General features: G+C 33.3%; 1 protein-coding gene across 1 annotated transcript in view; it reads right to left on the reverse strand.

Moving 5' to 3' along the window:
• The window catches only part of ARMC2 (armadillo repeat containing 2), a 159,024-nt gene that overhangs the window by 76,326 nt on the left and 58,651 nt on the right, over positions 1-24,047 (reverse strand). Inside the window, exons 7-10 of the mRNA XM_074310139.1 lie at positions 17,803-17,907; positions 13,163-13,338; positions 8,407-8,509; positions 5,422-5,645 (exon numbers count right to left, since the gene is read on the reverse strand). Coding sequence (XP_074166240.1) covers positions 5,422-5,645; positions 8,407-8,509; positions 13,163-13,338; positions 17,803-17,907 — 608 coding nt within the window. The remainder of the gene's footprint in view (positions 1-5,421; positions 5,646-8,406; positions 8,510-13,162; positions 13,339-17,802; positions 17,908-24,047) is intronic.

Below are 24,047 nucleotides of genomic sequence, written 5' to 3' on the forward strand. Positions count from 1 at the left end.
GTGTGTGTGTGTGTGTGTGTGTGTGTGTGTGTGTGTGTGTGTGCGTGTGTACCTATATTAGGCTAGCTGTATAAAGTAGCTACAATGTAGGAAGAGCAATGGTAATAGGGATATTCAGATGTTAATAAAAAGCAAAATCCGAGAAGGAAGTCAATAATTAACAACTATAGACTCAGAGAGTCATGTGAAAATTCACAATATGTGGATGACAATCAAGAACTAGATGCTCTATTGGAAAGATGCTAATTTGACTTCAGAGTTATTCCTAAAACTCAGTAGCATGGAATTCATGGCTGGAATATAACTTGAAGAAGCTGTATCTTATGCAATACAAGTAAGGAGGATAAAAAAAGGATAGAATAGCATTGTATAAGAAGATGCTAAATTCATAGAATCATGGTACATGGATACCATGGTGATGTGGGTTAAGATTCCTTTCTGATTCCCAACCCCCATGAATTCTAATGGGAGCTATTTGGGCTCTCCCAGATCCCATTGGATCTGAGCCAACTTGGGCTGTGCCAACCCCCATTCAAATGATCTGCTCAGGTTTCCCAGCCCCGACCCCAAGCACAAACAGCTTCCTCCTTATCTAAAAACCCATTAAATTCTATTCAAATTCTAACCTGGCTGAAACCCAGCCAGGAGCCAACATGGAACTCCACCCATGAACCCCTTCAGATTAAAAGGGGGAACCCTGGAGTCCACTCTTTGCAGAAGTCCTAAACATGGCATCCTTACACTGGTCATGTCAAGGATTTCTGCCCATCGGACCTGTAGCTCTGGTGCCCTCTTATCTCTACCCTCAACTTTACTAACTAAACTTTACTTCCAAATCCCACAATAAACCTCTTTTATCAATCTAGGTTTTCGGGCCTGTAAATTCCTTTACAGGGGACTCTGCGCTGCCACTAGAACTCATTTAACTCTGTATCATTGTGCCGAATCCAAAGGGGTTGCAGGGGAGCTCCATTTGACTTCCTGTACCCCAAACCTGCCACTAGACCTCAAATCTAATTTCATTTAGGTACCCCAATTCTAAACCTCATCATTGCTACATGGTATTTGGCACAAATCAACAGAATCAGTTATTGGAAAGACCACCTGTCTAGAAAAGGTTGTTAATTATTGACTTCCTTCTCGGATTTTGCCTCCTATTTACATCTGAATAATCCTATTACTATTTTTCTTCCTATATTGGAAGAAATATTTTGCCATTTCCTTCTCTAGCTCATTACAGATGAGGAAACTGAGGATAACAGGGTTAAGGGACTTGCCCAGAGTGACATAGCTAGTAAAAATGTCTGAGGTCACATTCAAACTCTGTTAGTCCTGCCTTCCGGTCCAGCATTCTATTTCTGTACCACCTAGCTATCCACAGAAAAGAGGTAGGATTTTCACTTGTCCAACTATCAGATGAAATCTTCCTCAAAGACAAAAGCAGAAGAGCTAACACTGTATGTACCGAAGGAAACTAGAACTTCTATATCTGATCTTTCTGGGGTAAAAATGTTCTATATCAGAACTGGTGATAAAGAGGAAAAGAAAGTGAGACATAGTCTAGCATACATATTAGTTTTATGGAGAAGAGATTCCAAAAGGATAGATAGAACCCCATGGCCTAAAATTCTAAAGAAGACAATCCAGAAAAGAAAGAAACTTTCAAGAAACAACTATGTCAAGGAAAAGGAGGCACTGTGAAGAGACTGATGTTGAATACATTGGAAAATCACTAACCAGTTTAAACAGATATGTAAAGGCAGGGGAAACATGGCCAGGAAAACAGGTAAGCTAAGAAATCACAGAATATTTCTATAAGAATAGTGTCAGGAATATAAAAGTTCAAGATAAGATCAGGCTGGCAAAAAAAAAAAAGATGACTCCTAAAAAATAATAATAAATGGGATTATATCCCAAAGAAATACTAAAGAAGGGAAAGGGACCTGTATGTGCCAAAATGTTTGTGGCAGCTCTTTTTGTAGTAGCTAGAAACTGGAAAATGAATGGATGTCCACCAATTGGAGAATGGTTGGGTAAATTGTGATATATGAAGGTTATGGAATATTATTGCTCTGTAAGAAATGACCAGCAGGAGGAATACAGAGAGGCTTGGAGAGACTTACATCAACTGTTGCTGAGTAAAATGAGCAGAACCAGAAGATCACTGTACACTTCAACAACAATACTGTATGAAGAGGTATTCTGATGGAAGTGGATATCTTCAACATAAAGAAGATCCAACTCACTTCCAGTTGATCAATGATGGACAGAAACAACTACACCCAGAGAAGGAACACTGGGAAGTGAATGTAAAATATTAGCACTACTGTCTATCTACCCAGGTTACTTATACCTTTGGAATCTAATACTTAATGTGCAACAAGAAAATGGTATTTACACACATATATTGTATCTAGGTTATATTGTAACACATGTAAAATGTATGGGATTACCTGCCATCAGGGGGGAAGGAGTGGAGGGAGAGAGGGGATAATTTGGAAAAATGAATTAAAAAAAAAAAAGAAAAAAATAACCATAAATATAAATATACCAAAAAAATAATAATAATAAATGGGACTTTAGTCATACTGGGGGAAAAGAGGAGATTTAAGAGAGAACTGCTGCTAGAAACAGATAAAATGTTTTCCTATTTGCTCTGGACAAGTTCAAATCACCACCAGATCCATATAAATTCTATCATAGATTAAAAAACTGAACTACTGTCAATAGTCTTTTAAGGATTATACAGAACAAGGTATTGCAGGATCAGAGAAAAGCAACTAATATACACACACACACACACACACACACACACACACACACACATATATATATATATATATATATATATATATATATATATATATATATATATATATATATATATATATACATATATATGTATATGTATATTTAAATCAACTAGCCTCCAAACTATAAGCCAGAGAGAACTCTGGTTCCTGGAAAAATTCTAAAATGTATCATTAAGAGAATGATTAATTAACATAAACAAGATGGAAGGAAGCAGTGATCTACAAGATTCAGTATGTTTTTATCAGCAACAGTTTTGCTAGATTAACATTTCCTTTTTCAACTGGATCACTAAACTGGTAAATTAGGTAAACCATGTCGCTAGAGTCTGCCTAGATTTTACTTTATTTTAAAAAAAAACAACACATTTTGTTGAAGCCTTTTTTCATTACCTCAAGTCAGTTCCCCTCAGCCCCATTAAAAAATGATGATTCCTTTGTAACAATAAAGAAAAAAAATCAGGCAAAAAAAAAAAAAAATCTGAGACTGACAATTCTATATATTACTCTCTTCTCCCTGATATGAGCAAGAAGAATGGTTACAATGCATCTTTTCTGGAACTCCCCCCCAACTCTTACTTCCTTTTTCTGGTCTTTTCTTTTAAGTTGTTGTTTTCATTGTGTACACTACTCTCTCAATTCTGATTTCCACATATGTCAAGTCATATAAATGTTCTCATGTTTCTTTCATTCCTTCATATTCAAAATTTCTTATAGACAATCATATACCATGGTTTTTTTCTTTCAACTATTTCCCAATAAATGGGCAACCATTTTGTTTCCAATTCTTTGCTATCACAAAGAATATTGATTGCTATGAATATTGTGGTATTGGATGGTAGTTTCTGCTTTGGACTATTTTAGGGTATATGCCAGTAGCAGAGTTGCTGGGTCAAACGTTCTTACCTTTCTACAGCTTCTCTATCATTGATTATTTCCACCTTTGACAGTTTACATGAAATAAAGTAAAAACATTAGGACTGTTTTGATATTTCACTTACTATTAGTGATTTGGAGCATTTTTCATGTAGCCACTTATAGTTTGCTTATCTTTTTTGAAAGCTTTTTATATCCTTTAACCATTTGGGAATGGTTCCTAGTGTTACAGGTTTTCAGCAGTTAGCTGCATATTTTGGATAACAACTTTTGCTAATGATGCTTGATGCAAATATTTTTCCACTTCATTATTTTTCTTTTAATTCTGTTCTTATTGATTTTAATAATGAAAAAGCTTTCTAATTCTACATTGTCAAAGTTGTCCATGATTTCTATCCTGTGACTGGTTAAGAATTCTAGCATTGTTAGGAAAAGAACTTGATCTTACCTCAAAATTTTCAAGATATGACTTTTTATTTTCAGATCATATTATCATATACACATAAAGACATAAACTACATATATAGTTTAAGATGGTGATCTAAATTTTATTTAACCATAATGCTTTCTAATTTTCCTAGAAGCCATTTTCTCAATAATTTATGTTATTAATTTTATCAGGGCTAAATTACTGGTTTTACTTATTAATCTTTTCTATTGATCTATTTTGTTTCTAACTAGCACAATCTTACCCAAAATCATCCATAGTAATAAAAATTAAGACATTAGAAAAATATCAGTTCAGCAAAAGTAAAAACTCAGTAAAATCTGATAATAAATGCAATATTACACAACCACAGTTCTCTACCTTTGCAAAGAAAGTAGAAGATACATTTTCTCTTCTCTTCTCCAGGCTCATAGTTGTTCATTATAATCACATAGCATTACATTTGAATTCAGTTGAAATCAAGGAATTTCAACAATCCAAGCAATGATGTGTGTGCATTATATGTCATCAAAATTACTTTTATTTATTGTGTATATGCTGTTTTGTCTTATTAAATGTGAGTTACTTGAAGGAGGGGAATTTTTCATTTATTCCTCTGCATTTCCAAACATATAGTGACACACAGTGATAGGGGCTTAATAAATGTTACAGAATTCATAATACTCCAACGTTTCCTCTAAATGGCAGTAAATTGTTCTATGCACTGAATGATTAAATGAGGATTTGATCTAGTAAAAAAAAGCCTAAGAAAGGGGAAGGAAACACAGGGGTAGGCTATGGTTCCATGGCCATAGTCTGAAGAGAAACAATTCCCCTTATTGATTTTTGCTTTTGTAGTATTATAAGAATGGGTATGTATGTTAAGGATGCTTAGGAGGAATATGGCACCAATGAAAGTCCCTAACCTAAATAATTATTTATTAAACATTAAGACAAACATTCTCTAGAACAAAGAAAAGAAACCTAGAATTGGACAGAGTATTCTAGTAATGACCATAAAGTTGTAAAAAGTTACATTAAAAATTAACAATTAATAAAAACTATGTTTTAATGATATATTTTAATATAATAACTGTATATATTTATTGTTCCTGTTTTAGGATTGGACACTCTAGTGACTACTATAAAGTTGAAAAAAGTTATATTTTAAGAATTAGTAGTTAACAAAAATTATGTTTTAATAATATATTTTAATGTAATAAATAAATATATATATATGTATATATGTGTGTGTGTGTGTGTGTGTGTGTATGTTTACTGTTCTTGTTTTAAAAGTTAAAGAGTTACCTGGACTAACAAATGTCCTGAATTGGAAAAACATGCCCCAGTTATCCTCATGTTCTCATTTATCTGCTTCATCAAATGTAGCAGTATTTCAACAGCACCTTTGTTGATCATTTCATTAAGAAATCTTGGATTCCCAGAAATGAATTTAATAGCCCCCATGCAGTACAAAAAAGCCTCATTATTAGTTTGAAGGTCTTCCACTCGCAGCACCTCCAATAATGAATCTGGAGAAAAAAGGTCTAATTAGAAGAAATGTGACTCATTTTTATACTATTCAAATTTGTTTTAATATGTTCCAAATTCTAAAAAAATATAACTACTTTGAAGTACATAGGTATACTTTTACATATGCATACTAAGAATAAACTTAATAGTGATGAATCAGAGTCCACAGGCAAATGTTCTTGCCAATTTTATTGAAACAGGGAAAAGAAAAAAAAACACCTATTTCTACCTGCCCAACAAAATCTATTACTCAAACTAGTAACATGTAGGGGAAAAGGCTGAACCCATTAAATCATGTATTTAAAAATGGGGTTATTAAATATCATTCTTAATGATTTTTCCAAAATTCATTTAATTATAGAAGTTTGGGATTAGAGAGAATAATTGCATTAAAGGGAATTTCAGAATTATATTTCAATCCCTTCTTTAAAAAATGTATTAGTTATGGCAGCTAGATGGAGAATAGCTAAATAGATGTCAGCAGTGGACAGAGCACTGGCCCTGAAAGATCTGAGTTCAAATCTGGCCTCAGACACTTAACATTTACTAGCTGTGTGACCCTGGGCACAGATATGGGGAGACAACCCCAATAGCTTCACCAAAAAATTGTTCTTTGTTACTGAGCAGAAATCCATTGAGGCACAAAAATCAGAGTCAAGAAGACAAACAGGCCAGTAACTACAAAAATGGAAGCAGGATTTGGTACTAGGGTTAGGTACCAAGACTTATGTGGGAATTAATTTATATGAATGAATAACAATTAGTTAGGAGCAATATTTGATAAACGGTAAACCAAATCCTATTTGTATTTGGTCAAAAATTTCTTTGGACCATGAGTATTTTTCATGGGCAAATGGGAACTGATCAATAAGGTGGTCCCTAACATGTACAATGTATACATGAAGAAGATATTAATTCTATGAAAAGGCAATCTTTAACTGCTCTTAATCGTCAACTGGACATGAGTGCAAAATGGAGGCCATTGTTAGAAACCCAAATCTACCAAATTTAATATCAGTCAGAGACTCAGGATCTAAAGAAAGAAACATACCTCCACCAAAGTGACTTTGCATTTTTTTTTGTACGTGCTTTAAAATATTTCCTTTGAATGGATATTATGCCATTTTGTCTTCTCCAACAACCAAAGTTCCAGCTGTTCTAATTTTTTAATCTCTAATACCTAGAACAGTACCTGCCAGTAATGGGTGCTTAATAAATGCTTGTTGATTGAGGAGACAAAAGGATTTCAAGATAGATGAGGATTTCCTTTAATTATGGATTAAAGCAAATATAATTTTGTTCCTAATTCAAAGCAGCAAAGGCCAGGAACATGACAGAAAATAGTAAGAAAGATATGGTATGGTCATTTATTATAATTGTGAGCCTGCAACACTTCTTTCTAAATTTTGGTTGCCTTGAAATGCTCTTCCATTTTAGTCTCTCCCCAAGGAAGTCCTGATCTAGACAACTTAAAAGACTGCAGAGAATGTTTCTGGAATGAAGAAAACTGGGATTTGGCACTCTTAAGTAACTAGATGAGGATCATGGATTCCAAATGCCAATTACAAGTTCCCAAAGTCATTGCCAAAGGAAGCAGATCAATCCTTAGCTGAGTTGAGGTCAAGAGGACATCTGAGAAAAGAATGGCTAGTCATTCCTGGTCAAGTAAACTGAGTGAGTGGCTGATGATGTGGGAAGGGCAAGGTAATGAAAAGACACCTTAAAAAATATATATATTGTAATGGGTTAGAGCTTCATTCCTCCCACTAAATCTTCATCACGGAATAGAGCCAGTCCTATATTCTCCAAAATTAGGCAGGTTTTTCCTGCCAAAGAACACAGAGGCATCTGAATCCCAGTTCTATGACATCCTCCCTCTGTGGACTTGGAAAAATCACTTAACCTCAATCTAGAAAATTAGGGGATTGGACTGGGTTCTCACTAAAGTCCCTTCCAGCTCTGTCTACATTTTCCTTTAACTATGGAAATATAGATTTTTTGGGGGGAAGAAAGTCCACAACAAAATAACTTCTTTAATTTCATATTTTGTTCAAAGTCACTTTTAACTCTTCTAACATTTCTATCCCTACATTCTCAATTAATTAAAAGTTGGACATTTCTTATTTTTATTTGTCCACTGACAGCGAAAAAAATACATTTTCTTTTCAAAAAAGGAACTTCAAATTATTTTCCATTTTCTTGTGTAGTTCCAACATAATTTACATTAAATCCAATTCATATAATGACTACAAAAGCTGCAATTCAATTACTTGGGAGGGAGGCATCACCCCAAGAATTTTGTTTTCTCTGATTGCTCCAAAGAGCTTTTTAAACCAGATCATAATCTTTTCATAGCTTTTTTCATGTCTGCCAAAACCACAGTAAAATATACTGAAACTAAGAGATTCCATAACTGCTTTTTGAAAACCTATTCACACTATCATCTTTGGTATAATATAAAAAAGATTTAAAGTTCAAGTACTCATGACCTAAAAAGCAAACTACTCTTGAAGTAAACTTATCATCCAATTAAAATGCATACATTTCCATGATCTCAAATAGTCCCCATAAGAATTTAAATGGTCTAGTTAGTACCCTCTGAAGGGAATCCAGAAATAGAAGAAAAGCAAATAGTATGCATTATATATTTGCTCATTCTAGCAACCACTAATCATAACTTTTTCCCCTTTTCCCCCCAAAGAAATTCAACACTTCGTTAAGAAAAGTATATGACAAATGGTAATGCTTAACAACACTTACCAAGAATACTATCGTTTTGGATGAGAGAATCATTCTTCTCACTTCTGCTAATTTTAAATATGAGTTTGCAGACATTGAGAAGATTCTTTCCACTTACTTTAAGCTGCAGAGAAAAAAAAAATTTTACACATCTATTTTGGTGGAAAATTAAAACATGTCATACTTTTAAAGAAAAACAACAGAGAAACAAGTATTAAAAATAGTGCTGCAAGTTATTTTTAAAGTTGAAATTGAGAGTTCTGAAAATCAATCACACGTCAAGATTCTAAGAAGCAATTTTGATAAACAGAGATATGAAAATTTTTGTGGATATCATATAGTCTAAATCCCCTCTCCCCAACGCACAAGTGATTCTATCTATCTAAGTGAACATCTAAACTCTTGCAAGAGAGCTCTCCTTGTATGGTACAGAAGAAATAATGATAATTTCAGATTTAAATGACCTCAGGTTTGAATCCCAGCTCAATACTATCCAGATAACCTTGCACTATCTGTAACAAGTCATTCACTTAACCAGGCCTGTTTTCAAAATGAAGAAATCAAATTGGATGATCTCTAAGTTCCCAGACAGTTCTAAATCTATGACCCATTGTTGCTTATCCTTCATTCTTGAAAAGGACCAATTAGGCAGGGGATGTTGGGACATGCAAGTGAATCGGATTTAAGGGAGGGAGGGCTGGGCAAGGTCACCTCCCTCACTTTTGCCTCCAGAGCCATCGTAGTCCAGTGGCCAGATATAGATCAGAATGACTGGAGATGGCCTTGAAGGCAACGGGAGATCTTGGCCTTTTTAGGCTGAAGGCATCAACTAAGCTCATGATCTACAATATCACAAGACACCCAATTTCATTTTTTTAAATTATTCAAATGGTTAAAAAGTTCTTTGTACTAAGCCCAAATCCAACTTCCCTGAAATTTCCACCTAGAGGAATGACACCAGAAAATATGAATCTGTTCTGGGAGTAATGTTTTATGAACAATACTAAGAAGTTGAACACATCCAGAGAAGGGGTGATCACAATGGGGGAGGGCAAAGTCAAAACCGTGGCACACAAACAATAGTTGGAGGAATCAGGGATAAAATGTAGGAGGATGTATAACCACTATTATCAAATAATTGAAGCTTTTCATATATAAAAGGAATTAGATTCCTTCTGCTTGCCCTCCCTAGTAGAAATCAGGAGATTATTTTTGATTCAGTAGGTGGAAGAATTCCTTCATAAGTCATTTAACAATGAAATGGGCTGCCATACCAGGGAAAGAATTCCCTTCTTGCCACTGGAGGTCTTGATGAGATGGCATGTTAAAGGAGTAAAAGAAAGGGTCAGACATGTAGATGACTTTTGTTGACCTTTCCAACCCTAAGATTCTGGTTTTCTTCCAGGTGATAGACCTGCAAACACCTCTAAGTCTTCTCCCAAGACTAAGTCTCCCCAGTTCCTTAAACCAGTCTCTAGATGTAAGATTTTCAGATCCTGCACTGCCCTGTGCCCTAGTGGGACTCCAGCTTGTCAACATCAATGTTAAAATGTGGCGCCTAAAACTGGACACTGCTCTGAGGATGGTCTAGCTAGTACAGAGCATACAGGACACATCAAAGAGATGAGTCACCCATTAATTAGCTCCAGATACATATTAGGAATTTGCTAGTACAGGTTGAATGATTGTTAAGAGAGGCAGTATAACATAGAGGTCTGGCCTTGGAGTCAAGAAGACCTGGATTCAAGTTCTGCTTTGACATACATTAGATGTGTGTCCAAAGGCAAATCACTTAATCTCTCAAAGGCATTAATAACTCTCCAATTATATGTTATACATATTTAAAATATATTGGGTTACTTGCCATCTAGGAAAGGGAGTGGGGAGAAGGGAAGAAAAAATTTGGAACACAAGGTTTTGTAAAGATTAATGTTGAAAAATTATTCATGCATATGTTTTAAAAATAAAAAGCTTTAATAAAAAGATTATATGTCATAGGAGAATTGCAAATCTGTTTGGTGAAGGTAGTTTCCATATCAAGGTGGAATATTACCAAGCACTCTTCCCCTTCCTCCCCCTCTAAATTAGCTCTCTTGGCATACTATTAATTTATATTGAGCTTTGTTGTTTAGTCATTTTATTTGTGTCTGACTCTACAAAAGCCCTATTTGGGCTTTTCTTGACAGAGATACTAGAATGGTTTGCCATTTCCTTCTCAAGCTCATTTTACAACTGAGGAAACTGAGGCAAACAGAGTTAAGTGATTTGCCCAGGGTCACACAGCTAGTCAGTGTCTATGGCAGCATTTGAACTCAAGTAGATGAGTCTTCCTGACTAGAGCCACGACTCTATCTACTACATCACAGCTACCTTTTTGACTTTGTGCTAACATTTTTCTTTTCATTTAGAAAGGAGAAACCCCATCTAGAAGCAATGCACCTTGTCATTTCAGAGGACTAAGTATTTAGTTAAAATAGAAAATGATGGTTGTAAACTTGGTCAAAAAACCAAATCAGTTCTGCACATTAACAAAAGTAACGGAAATAAATGAATTGTAACTCCCCAAAAAAACCAGAGTTAGTTCAAGTGTCAAGAGATAGTGTATTTTAGTTCATTGCCTTTCCTGACTGTAAATGATAATTAATCATAAAATCTCTTTTTGAAAATAATTTGAAAAAATATGTTATCTTACTTTCTTAGAATGTAATTTAATGGTTCAGGATTTTTCAATATCTCAGGGAATAGGAATCTAATCTTCATTGCAAGTAGTGTATTTGATACAGACTTAATTGATGATATAAATTAATTAATTATAGTAATTGATGGCATAACATCACCTAGTTTATATAAGGTCTTCTCTTTCCAAGATGTTTTATTTTTCTAAAGCTTGATCCTAGCTGGGTCCCGGTGGCAAAAAATTTTCTTTTTTTTTTTTTTTTTTTTTTTTTTTTATAATTATAACATTTTTTGACAGTATATATATGCATGGGTAATTTTTTACAACATTATCCCTTGCACTTACTTCTATTCAGATTTTTTCCCTTCCTCCCCCAACCCCCTCCCCCAGATGGCAAGCAGTCTTATATATGTTAAATATATTACAGTATAATTTAGATACAATATATGTGTGTAGAACCGAATTTTTTGTTGCACAGGAAGAATTGGATTCAGAAGGTAAAAATAACAGTTTACATTCATTTCCCAGCAAAAAATTTTCAATGACAAACATTGTGAAAGCTATAGGACACTCAATTGAATATATTTTACAACTTAGGCATATCCTGGAAGATGCTTTTTTGACCCTTCAGTAGTTTGGTGAAATCCTTGAACCTCTTTCTTAGAATAACATTTTTAAATGCATAAAATAAAAGAGGGAAGTTTAAAAAGGAAACCAATTATATCAAAATATAATTATAAAAATATTTTTAGAAATCAAGTTCACAAGGCCCTCAAGTTAAGGACCCTTATTTTTTTTTTTTTTTGACTGAGGCAATCGGAGTTAAGTGACTTGCTCAGGGTCACACAGCCAAGAAGTGTTAAGTATCTGAGGCCATATTTGAACTCAGGTCCTCCTGACTTCAGGACTGGTGCTGTATCCAAGAACTCCTATTCCTGAATATGTTGATTTCACAGAATATCATTTTATTTGCTATTAAGTTGTTTTTCAGTTGTGTCTGATTCTTCATGACCCCATTTGGGGATGAATATTTTAAAAAGCAGATAATTAAAAATTTAATTCCTTTAAAATTTATCTATAAAATTAAGCCTAGATTACTTGCCTTATGAAAACTTTCATTCAAAGATAGTTTTTTTCAAAAATGCTTTTTTAACCTTTTAAGAACTGCCCTTTCATCTTTTCTCATAACAAGAATATCAATAAAAAGAACGTGAAGTTAACAAATATCTCTTTTGCATCAAATTGAAATGTGACATACATTCTAAATTAGAATATTAAGTATAGCATCAAAAATTAAATAAGAAACATATGGCAACAGCAGCTTCCAACTATAAATGAGAAGGATAGAATATGTTGATATTCATTTTACTCACCATACTAAAGATCACTTTCTACATATACTGAGATGTTAAAATGTTTAGGGCTAACAACAAAATTATTTACCTTTATAGGTGAATACAACTCTCTACATTTGTTTTAATGATTTTTTAACAACTATGCTATCTTTTGATCAAATTGTTTATGCTTAGAATATAGTGTTCCTTTCTATCATTTATATCATTTTACTTGAGCTAGGATTTCTATCCCGATGCCTGACTTCCTTCTACTTACACACTATCCTAGTATCTACAAACCTCACAAAACCAGAATGGAATTCAGATTTTCAAGTTTACATATATGTCTGCTGTCACTGTTTTACAATCATATCATAAAGCAAGTTATTGTTATTTCTTACTATATTAGAAAATCTTAAATTATTGATGAAATCACAAGACAAAATACTTTCTACTGAGTCTTACTATCTGATACTGATCCCAACAGACTAGAGATCAGAATATTATAAGAACAGAATACTAATCAGTATTAGAATACGAATACTAATGTTCGAGAATGAGTAATTAACTTAATTATGTGTTTAGTCTTAAAATTTTTATGTCTTTTGCCTTAGATTTGCACTTTATCTGTAGAAATCACTCTTATAACCATTTATTTCAAAATCCAAATTCATTTCTAATTAACACTGTGGCATTTGTAAATATATAGGAAAATTATCTTCTTTTTTTAAAGCAACATACCAATTCACAAGAAAGAAAAACTTACAGCTAGAATAATTTTTGCAAGTTTTAGGCTGAGCAAGTCTGAACCAACATCAACTAATTTATATAAGGTCTTCAGAAGTATATTCCTTTTCTTAAATCTCTTTCCAAGCATGCTTCCTTCCTCTAAAGCTTGATGAAGCTGGGTGCAGGCAGCACAAACATTTTCAATATTGTCTTCTGTTATGAGAATAAAGAGAAGAAAGGATCACTTACCATTAAAAACCAATCTTTTCAATCTATCAATACAATAGAGTAACCCCTCCCGTATAAGGCCTATAAAATTTTAGGTTTTGCCTTTTCCCTACTACTTCCTCCAATTATTTGGATTTTATATATTTTTAATAATTTGATTTATCCCTCCAAGTTTGCAAACTAATTATATTAACTGATCAGGAAATAATGCAAATTTCATTTGAAATCTGTCCAAAACTTAAGAGTGAAACACAAGAATGGAAAATATTTTTATTATTGTCATTATTATTATTTATTATTGTTCTCTTTATATCCAATAGCCTACAAATGTTACTCTAGCAGTATTTCCTTATTATTGCCCATCTCCAAGTCACTACAAAAATGCTTATTTTAGGAGTCTCACCTCCTTAAACCCCAGTTTTTCAATGCAACAGTCCACATCTGCCCCAACTTAACTCTTAAAGTATTTGTTATCTACATAATTAGTACAACATGAGTTATTTTATATTGTTATTTATTCTTTTGTATTATTATTTATCCCTGCTCCTATCTCTACAACTAGATAGTAAGTTTCCAAGATTAGAGGTTCCATATAAAATTTTAATCATCAGTTCCTTGTACATACATAATAAGCATCCAATAATGATTACTGAAGGAACCTATCTCCTTCTCCTAGAAAAAATCCAGAATGTAATATTTAAAAGAATACTTTGAGAATAACTAAGAACCAATATGACATCATCAAGAAGAGGTAATGATAGGGTAACTCCTTTTCCTTTTTTGACAGGTATACTATACTGGCAGAGATCAGAGAAAGCTATCAATATTTAGATTTCATCAAAGAATTTTACAAAATCTCTTATGTCATCCTTTAGGACAAGAAGTAGAAATTCTAGCTTGAGGATAGCATAGTTAATATGAATAATATGATTAGGTGAATAAAAAGTTAGCTGACTTATCAGACATAACAACAATTAATGGACTAATGTCAATCTAAAAGGTCTCTTGGGAAGGGACTTTTGCCCTTGGACCTACTGCTATTCAATCTTTTTACAAATGGTTTAGACAAATGTGTAAGATGCATATTTATAAAATTTACTGGTGGCAAATTTACTAGTCTGACCAAGAATCATTTCTAAAATTCACTCATCAAATAATCATCTATTCTTTTCTAGAAGTTTTCCTTATCTATAGAGAGAGAATTTTCTACTTTTTACCAGAGGCTGTCCTACTTTTGGCTAGTTTTAATTAAACTGTTTTCAAAATCTAGACAATGCATCACTTAATGCAGCCTACAATCACATTTTTTCTAATGCCATATCATACTAGTCTAATATGAAAAAAAAATGCTTGGCACCTGGGAGAAACAACAGGGTTTAAACAGAACCAAATCTCAAAGCATTCTCACATCAATGTGGGTCATAACTTACCTGATATAAGATAGAACAAATGGGGATCAAAAAAATTTCAATTGACAGGATAACAAAAAAAAGTTTTTAATTTAGTATTATAATCTTTAGGAAGTGCAATTTTTATAAGTGGTATCTTGACTGCTAATTAAAAAATTTTTAAAAGGAAAATGAAGCACATAAAAGTGAACCCAATGAGTAATAACCTAAAAGAATCCAAAGCATGAGATTGTAAATAAGTGACATTACTAATAGATCTCATCATGAAATTAAAAAGTATCAAACTAATCTGAAATAAATATGTGCCTTTAAAAGCCCACATAAAGGAAGCACGCAACTGCAGAAGGAAATGACTCAGTCCATTTTTAGCTCATTTCAACAATAACATCTAAGAAAAAAATTTTAAACCTCAATAGCTAAGTAACCTTCAATGCCTAACAGTTATATACTTAAATAAAAGGATTATTGGGAAATGGCTGAGATTAAATTTAAAGAGAGAATAGAAGTGAATTCTATTGTGAGAAATACTTTTGTTATTTGACTCTTCCGTGATTGGCAATTTCTCCTGAAACCCTACATTTCAGGTCTACATTGGGTTGTCTTCAGTAGGTTTTTTCCCCAGATTATTTTAAATATACTTTGCTTTTCTGATTTGCTGCCTTCAAGGGATCATCATTTTGCCTACCAGAAAAAAGTATGTCTTTAGAGTCAATTTTTTAAACCATAATAAAAAGCAAATCCTTAACTATCAGGAAACATGCATCTCACCTCCAAGGGTTGCTCTTCTTTTATCACAAGAGGTAATAGGAATCTAAAGATATCATCTAACCCATTTCCCATTTTCAAGTAGTAGCCACTCAAGGAATTTATGTGTATAGATACAACATTCTCCATTGGCATCTTGTTCTAATGTTTAATACCTCCTGCTTGTCAGAAGATTTTTCCTTATGTAAAAATCTCAATTTCTCTTGTTAAATTTTTAAGTTTTCCTCTTCTTGGATTATGCCCTTTAGAGACAAAGAACTGTTAATTCCTCTCTGTCTCAGATTCAAGAGGATTTCAAAAAAAGGCAAATGGGCCAGTGATGCTAAAACAACAACAACAACCAAAAAAAAAAAAACAAAAAAAAAAACCCATCTCTTTAACATAGGCATGTTTTAACTCAACAAGAAACAAAGTCCAAAATGATACTCCTTCAGGGCCTGGGGATGAGGAATGGAAGGGAAGTCCAGGCCAAAGAATACACCTTGATCTTACTCATCACAGTACCAAGAAACCTTGTCTTAGTCAATAGAGGAACAAATATGTGCTTTGGATATAATGAACTTCTTGCCAAAGCAGAAGGAAGAAGGGGGTCAACTGATCCTGCCTGGCATAGGTTACAAATAGGTTCTTATCATTTCTCCTTGTTCAGGATGACCCTCCATCATATATCAGGGTAGCTCAGCACCATACATATATGTATATATACACATGTACAGGCACATATACATGTATATGATACCCTGAATAATTTTCATGTTATTTACTTTGAAATTCCTAAACCACTGTAGTCTAAAAAGTAACAATGAATAAGAATCCTTAACTATAAATATTTTAATTGTTTGCTTCTCTTCTTTAACACAAAATGTTTTTTACTGAATAAAAGGAGACCTATCACAAAAATATTAAAGAATTACTCCAAGCAAATGAGTCATTTTAATATAAGCAAAAAACAAATCCTTATCTCTTCTCACTGAAGGCTACACTATTTTCAAATGAGTATCTACTGAGAAATTAGTTAAGCATTTGATAAAGAACAATAATCTGGTTAAAAATAAAAACAAAACCTTTCTATATGAGCTATATATATACTCAAGCTTTCCACAAAATTCATTACCTGATATTCTCTGAAGAGCAAGGTAGATGGAAATCAATAGTCACTTTTTAATAAGTTGTATAGCTCATTTTACAGCTTTGTAACACTGGGGAAAAGTCACATTTTAACAAATCATCTTCAGTTATGACAAAGCCTGAAATGTGCAGCTGTTAAAAAACCCACTCAATATGTATTTGTTTTAAAAATCATTTAAAATCCTTTATTTATCTGACATGATATTTAAAAAATTAAAACAAATCCAAAGAGCAAAGAGCTAAATACATCTAAATGTCCTTTTATGATTTGGAATATGGCAGTGTGAGGCATCAGAGTCTGGCCAACTCTATGAAAATTTACAATAAGAAATACTTAATTTACAAAACCAACAAATTAAAGGATTATTATTCAGAATAGAATAGAATGATTCACTCTAGGAATCTTTTAAATGGTAAACCCCTTTTATATAATTAAAGTAAGCTTTTATTTACCAAGAATTTAATTTATATGCAATTTACAGGAACAAAGATATCAATTAAAATGAAGTAAGTCCCTATATGTGTTTGTACATGTCCAATGAAGTTTCTGATGAGTATATATTTCACACAATCTCTGATTTTGCTCATGGAGGCAATTTCTTTCCACTAACATTTTCCTCACCACTCTATAACATGGCAGAAGGCTCCCAATAGCCGCTCACTGGCCAAAAATTCCATCAATGTGAACTTAATTTACTAATCTAACATTAGGCCTCTCAGAACTGGTTCTTAGGGGGAAAAATATGAAGTTTATCAACTGTTCCATACTTCCAGTTTGGTTGAATCTTTGAGAATCTGCATTTTGTAGACTTCTGAGAATGAGGGGTCACCTCTATATTATGGTGAGGTATTGAACTTAGGCACAAGAATAGATTGATGGGTATAGTGTATTAAAAATATAATGACAATGGGGAGGGCATAAACTATTTTCTTTTCTGAGATCCCCCCCCCTTTTTTTTTTGAGGGTGGGGTTAAGTGATTTGCCCAGGGTCACACAGCTAGGAAGTATTAAATGTCTGAGACCAGATTTGAACTCGTGTCCTCCTGAATTCAAGGCTGGTGCTCTATCCACTGTGCCACCTAACTGTCCTCTGAGATCCCTTTAACAAATATAGTATATAACAAAAAAATTTTAAATGTTTCCTACCCTTCTCTAAGTCATGTAAGACTGGTAAGATCTTTGCACTCCAAAAGGCTTCTTCTTCTTCTGTTTCTGGTTCTGTTTCAATTTCTTCTAAGCTCCTCTGAACCTCTGAAATGTCAAAAAAAAAAAATCCAGGGGGAAAAACTATTAGACATAAGTTATAACTACTACAGCCTTAATAATCATAAGTATGTTATGTCTGAACTAAGCTGAATGAACAGAACTAATTACCTTTTCCCATCTTCCCCATATTCTTCATGGTTAGAAGACTAATTGAAAAGGGCTCACTTTTTAAAAACATGAGTAGCGATAGCAATAAATGCAGAAAATGTCTTCATAAAATCCAACTTCCATTCATTAATTTAAAAAAACCCAAAGATGAGGAATGGTGAATGGAATAGCATATTATTACGCTATAAGAAATGATGAAAGAGATGGATTCAAAGAAACCTGGGACAAACTGAATTGGAGAGAGAAGTGAATAAAACCAGAAGAACAACATAAAACAATGACTATAAAATCAAAATGGAAAAAAAATTTGAAAGACTTAAGAACTCTGATCAATGAAAGGACCATTACTCTAGAGCAGGCATTCTTAAACTATGGCCCACGGGCCAGATGCAGCCCACTGAGGACGTTTATGGGCCCGCCAGGTTATGGCAAATGGGCTGAGGGGCGGAGACAGAGTGTGAGTTTTTGTTTTTACTCTAGTCTGGCCCTCCAACAGTCTGAGGGGCAGTGAACTGGCCCCCTGTTTAAAAAGTTTGAGGACCACTGCTCTAGAAGACCAAAGATGAATCACAGACCAAACCTCTTGACAAAAGGGTGATAGACTAGAGGTACAAAATGAAGCATCTCTTTCAAGACATGATGAATAAATGGATGAGTGGCTTGACTATATTTATTTGCTATAAAGAAAGACCTTTTTTGAAGGTAGTGTTGGAAGGAGAAGGGGAGTTGGCAAGCCAATGGAATGTTTAAAATATTCACAGAAGAGTTCAGGGGATAAAAACTTTGGAATTACTGTATAAAATTTAACGTTTACTTTAAAAAAAAAAAAACACCACTAGCTATATATAATAAGAGATTCATGGTATGATAAACAATTCTCTTTTCTGTTCTTTGTTAACATAAATGCTTATTTTTATTAATGTTCAACAAGTTCTTAATAAAAAGAGGATAATTAAAAAAATAGGAAACCAAGGCTCATAAAAGAATGCCTTCTCAACTCAATAAAAAGTTTCTTCTTGAAACCAAGACTTAATTCTAAATACAGTGAAAAGACATTAGACACATCTCAACTTAAGAAAAAAGTTAGAAAACAAAGGTGTCTACTTTCAACACATTTCCTAAAGTACAAGAAATGTTAGCAATTGAATCGTGACATAAGATGATTAATGTTTTAAGGGCAGCTAGGTGGTGCAGCGGATAGAACACCAGCCCTGAAGTTGATCTGAGTTCAAATTTGGCCTCAGATACATGGGGGGGAAAAAAGATGATTAATATTATTTAGAAACATAGGTAATACTGAACCTGTGAGACTCAATGGCCTTTGGTTATAGATGGTTACTGCTCATCATACTTAATAGATTTTTAAAAAGAACCATTTATTTCCTATGCTTTCTCTTGAGTTTTTTCTTTTTAAACAGGAAGGAGTATTATATCTTATCAAAAGATTTCTCATGACTTAATTTCTATGATTTAAAAATATTATTTTTGTTGATCTACTATATTTAAAGTTTTTCTAATAGTTACCCACCCTCATTTTCTTGGTATAAATTCAACCAGGTCATAGATTTATATAAGAAAATATTTGATAAGACTCCTACTCTTCTATTTTTTTTCCCCAAACTTTTTATATACAATTTGAATCAATTGTGCTTTAAATATTTTATAAATCCATCTGATCCTAGATTTTTTTCCCCTCTGGAAGTTCATTCAATTTCTTTTTCTAAGATGTAATTATGTAAGTGTCTATTTCCTGTTCTATTAATCTAGGCATTTTACACATGTGTAAATATTTGGCCATTTCATTTAAATTATTGAAATATAACTGGACTTTCTTTTATTTCTTCCCTGGCTGTGGATTCAGCTTTCTTTACTTTTTAAATTTAATGGCAATTTGTTTTACATTTTTTCTGAAAATCTAGTTAATGATTTATCTATTTCATTTCTCACCTCCCTTTCAAAAAGCACTTCTAGTTTTACTAAGTCAATGGGATTTTTGTTTTCAGTTTCGTTAATCTCTCCTTTACTAGGTGTTTTTTGATGTTTAATGATGGGGAATAATTTGTTCATTTCCCAGATTTTTTAATGTAGCATGCTCAATTTATTGATCTGCTTTCTCGTTCTTTTATTTTTTTAATTTATAATTTTTTTTCACAGTATATATGCATGAGTATTTTTTTTTATAATAGTATCCCTTGTATTCATTTTTCCAAATTATCCCCTTCCTCCCTTTACTCCCTCCCCTTGATGACAGGCAATCCCATACATTTTACATGTGTTACAACATAACCTAGATACAATATATGTGTGTAAATACCATTTTCTAGTTGCACATTAATTATTAGCTTCCGAAGGTATAAGTAACCTGGGTAGATAGACAGTAGTGCTAATAATTTACATTCACTTCCCAGTGTTCCTTCTCTGGGTGTAGTTGTTTCTGTCCATCATTGATCAACTGGAAGTGAGTTGGATCTTCTTTATGTTGAAGATATCCACTTCCATCAGAATTCTCGTTCTTTTATTGATGAAAATGTTTAAAGATATAAATTTTCTTTTGGCTGCATCCCCAAAATGTTTCCAACTTCTCTCACTGTCATTATCTTTAAATGAAATTATCTATTGTTTCTAAGATCTGTACTTTGACACACACTTTTTCTCTCTTTCTTTCCTTCCTTCCTAAGGCAACTGGGGTTAAATGACTTGCCCAGGATCACCCAGCCAGGACACGTTAAGTGACTAAGGTCAGACTTGAACTCAGGTCCTCCCAACTTTAGGCACTACCTAGCTACCCAACACAAATTCTTTAGAATTAAATTCTTTAGTTCCCAATTAATTTTCAGTGGTTTCTTCAGTGGTTCTTTACTAAATTTTTGTTGCACTGTAGTTCATAAAAATGTGTTTAATGGTTCTGCTTTTCTGCTTTTATAATTATTATCATTTCTGCCTATTTATGGCTTGATACATGATCAATTTTTCCAAAGGTTCCATGTATACTTAAATATATATATGTGTGTGTGTGTGTATATATATATTTTTTCTTCTCCCCCCCCTCTCTCTATATACACACACACACACACACACACACACACACAAACACACACACACACACACTCCTTTCTTTTCTCCTTCAATAATCACCAGATGCCTATCTAATTTTGCTAAAATACTATTTGTGTCCTTCATTTTTCTAAGTCTGAAGGAGGAAACTAAGACCTCTCCTCCACTATTACAGTTTTTATGGTCTATTTCTCCCTGTAATTCATTTAAAATTTCCTTTAATGTAGATTCTGTGCAATTAGGTTTCGTTTTAAATTTTATTCATTGTTTATGGAATTTTTCAGCAAAAGGTAGTTTTTCCCTGTTTATCTCTTTTTTGCGTCATTGTCTGAGATGATTGCTATCTCTGCCTCTTTTGCTTCAGCTATGCATAAAAGTCTAATTCAGCCCCTTATTTTAACTCTATGTACATATTTCCATATGAAGTTCATTTCTTGTAAATAATATATTATTGGATTCTGTTTTCTAATCCCTTCTGCTATCCTTTTTCATTTTATGGGTGAGTTCATTCTATCCATATTCATAGTTATGATTACCAATCCTGTATTTCCTTTCATTAAATTCTCAATCTATAATTTCCATCTCAAGTTTTATAAGGAAGAGTGTGGTAAGAGGAACCAGTGAACTCAGCAGCGGTGCTCTAGATTTGGTGTAATAATCACTTCTGGTTTCCTGTCCCTCTTTTTTTTTTCCCATTATCCAGAGCCCAAGCATTATCCTTGCTTTTTTTTCTTGAATGTTCCTCTTTGAAAGCTATACTCCTTAAGAGTTTGTTTCACTTAGAACTAATCTCTCCCTTAATCTACTTTGTCTTTTATGCTCCCTGCTCCTTCTTTCTTTCTTTTCTGTTTCCCAACTGAGTGAAATGCTTTTCTTTCACCAATTGTGTATATTCTTCTGATCAGCTCAGCTGAAAGTGAGAGTTAAATATCCCCAGGTCTCCCGACCTTACTCTTTCCCTCCCTGTTTGTAGAGACTTCTATTTGCTTACCACATAATTATGTGAGATAATTTTCCTAGCTTTTCCTTATTTTTTTATTTTTATTTTAAGATCAAACATAAAAGAACTATTCCTAGCCTCTCTAATTACATTCCCTCCATAATCCTTAATGATGATAATTTTTTTATTGTGATAATAGCTTTTTATTTTCAAAATACATGCAAAGATAGTTTTCAACATTCACTCTTGCAAAATCTTGTGTTCCAAATTTTTCTCCCTCCTTTTCCTCCGCCCCTTCCCCTAAATAGCAAGTAATACAATAAGTTAAACATGTGCAATTCTTCTAAACAGATTTCCACATTTATCATGCTGCACAAAAAATATCAGATCAAAAAGGGAAAAAAATGAGAAAGAAAAAAACAAGCAAGCAAACAACAACATAAAAAAGAGGTGAAAATACAATGTTGTGATCCACATTCAGTTCCCAAAATCCTCTCTCTCCATGTATAGATGGCTCTCTTCATCACAAGTCTATTGGAACTGTCTTGAATCACCACATTATTGAAAAAAGCCAAATCCATCACAGTTGATCATCACATAATCTTCTTGTTGCTGTGTACAATATTCTCTTGAATTCTAATCTAATTCTAATCTCCTTTTAGATGATGATAAATTCTAAGAGGATAGACATATCATCTCATATTAGAATATAGACAGTTCAATTTGTTTGGTTCCTTATGACTACTTGCTCATGTTTATTTTTACTCGACTCCTATTCTTGTATTTCACTTTCTCTTTAGCTCCAAGCTTTTCATCAAGAATACTTGGAAATGTCCTTTATCTCATTAAAGAGCCAATTCTTCCCCTTTAGAATTATACTTACTGTTGCTAGGTTAATTTTTCTTGAATGTAAACCTGTACCTTTTGCCTTGTGGAATATGGTATTCCAAGCTCACTGTTCCTTTGGCATGGTGGCTGCTAAATTATATGTGATCTTGACTGTAGCTTTCTGGTCCTCAAATTTTTTCACTTTGGATGTTTGCAGTATTCTTATTTTGACCTGGAAGCTCTAGGTTTTTGCTAAAATATTTCTGGAGGTTTTATTTTTATTTATTTATTTATTAGTTTTGCTCTTGGTTCTCTAAGAGATCTAGACCTTTTTTTCTCTCATGATTTTTTAAAATGTTACATCAAGATTCTTTTTTTTTTGGCCATTCCTTTCAGGCACTGTGCTAAGTGCTTTAGAAATATCATCTCATTTGATCCTACATTAATCCTAGGAGGAAGGTATTATTATTATTATACTAATTTTATAATTCAGGAAGCTAAGGCAAACAGGTTAAGGGACTTGCCCATGATCACACATAGCTATCAGTGTCTGAGGCTGGATCTGAATTCATGTCCTCTTTACTCTATCCATTGCTTAAGCTTATCAAATATACATACAGTATAAAAGCACAATGTCATAGACTCACAATATATGGTCCCCTAGTCAGCACATATTTGCAGTTTCTCCTGCACACCTGAACAGAATATTGGGTGCAGAAGTGACACAGTGAGGTAGAAAGACATTTGAATTTATGGTCAGAAGATGTGTTATTCAAATCACAACTCTGCCATTTACTAGTCACATGACCTTTAAGAAAGATACTCAATCCCTCTGGGTCTCAATTTACTCAACTAAAAACAAGGGAGCTAAATGTAAGGACAGCAAAGGTCCTTTCCAACTTTAAATTTATTATCCTGTAATGTTAAAGTTTTGCAGATATCTTTGGTTCATATCCTCGTATATGGGTTTCCCTTAAGAACAGAGAATTGGCTCATTTTATTTTCCCTAAAAAGGGCCCTCCACCTCCCTGTAAGCATTAAGACTAATAAGACAAAGAAAATATAACAAGTTTTGTTTGACCCACTAGAAAGACATTAAAATAGCTTAGTTATGTTTTTGAAGGGTGTGGAGCAATCTCTTCCCTGTAGGCTTCTAAATTCTGACCCAGACTCTGCCTTTCTTTCAGAGTCTATA

The sequence above is a fragment of the Sminthopsis crassicaudata genome, chromosome 4, assembly GCF_048593235.1.
Source record: "Sminthopsis crassicaudata isolate SCR6 chromosome 4, ASM4859323v1, whole genome shotgun sequence".
NCBI lineage: Eukaryota > Metazoa > Chordata > Mammalia > Dasyuromorphia > Dasyuridae > Sminthopsis > Sminthopsis crassicaudata.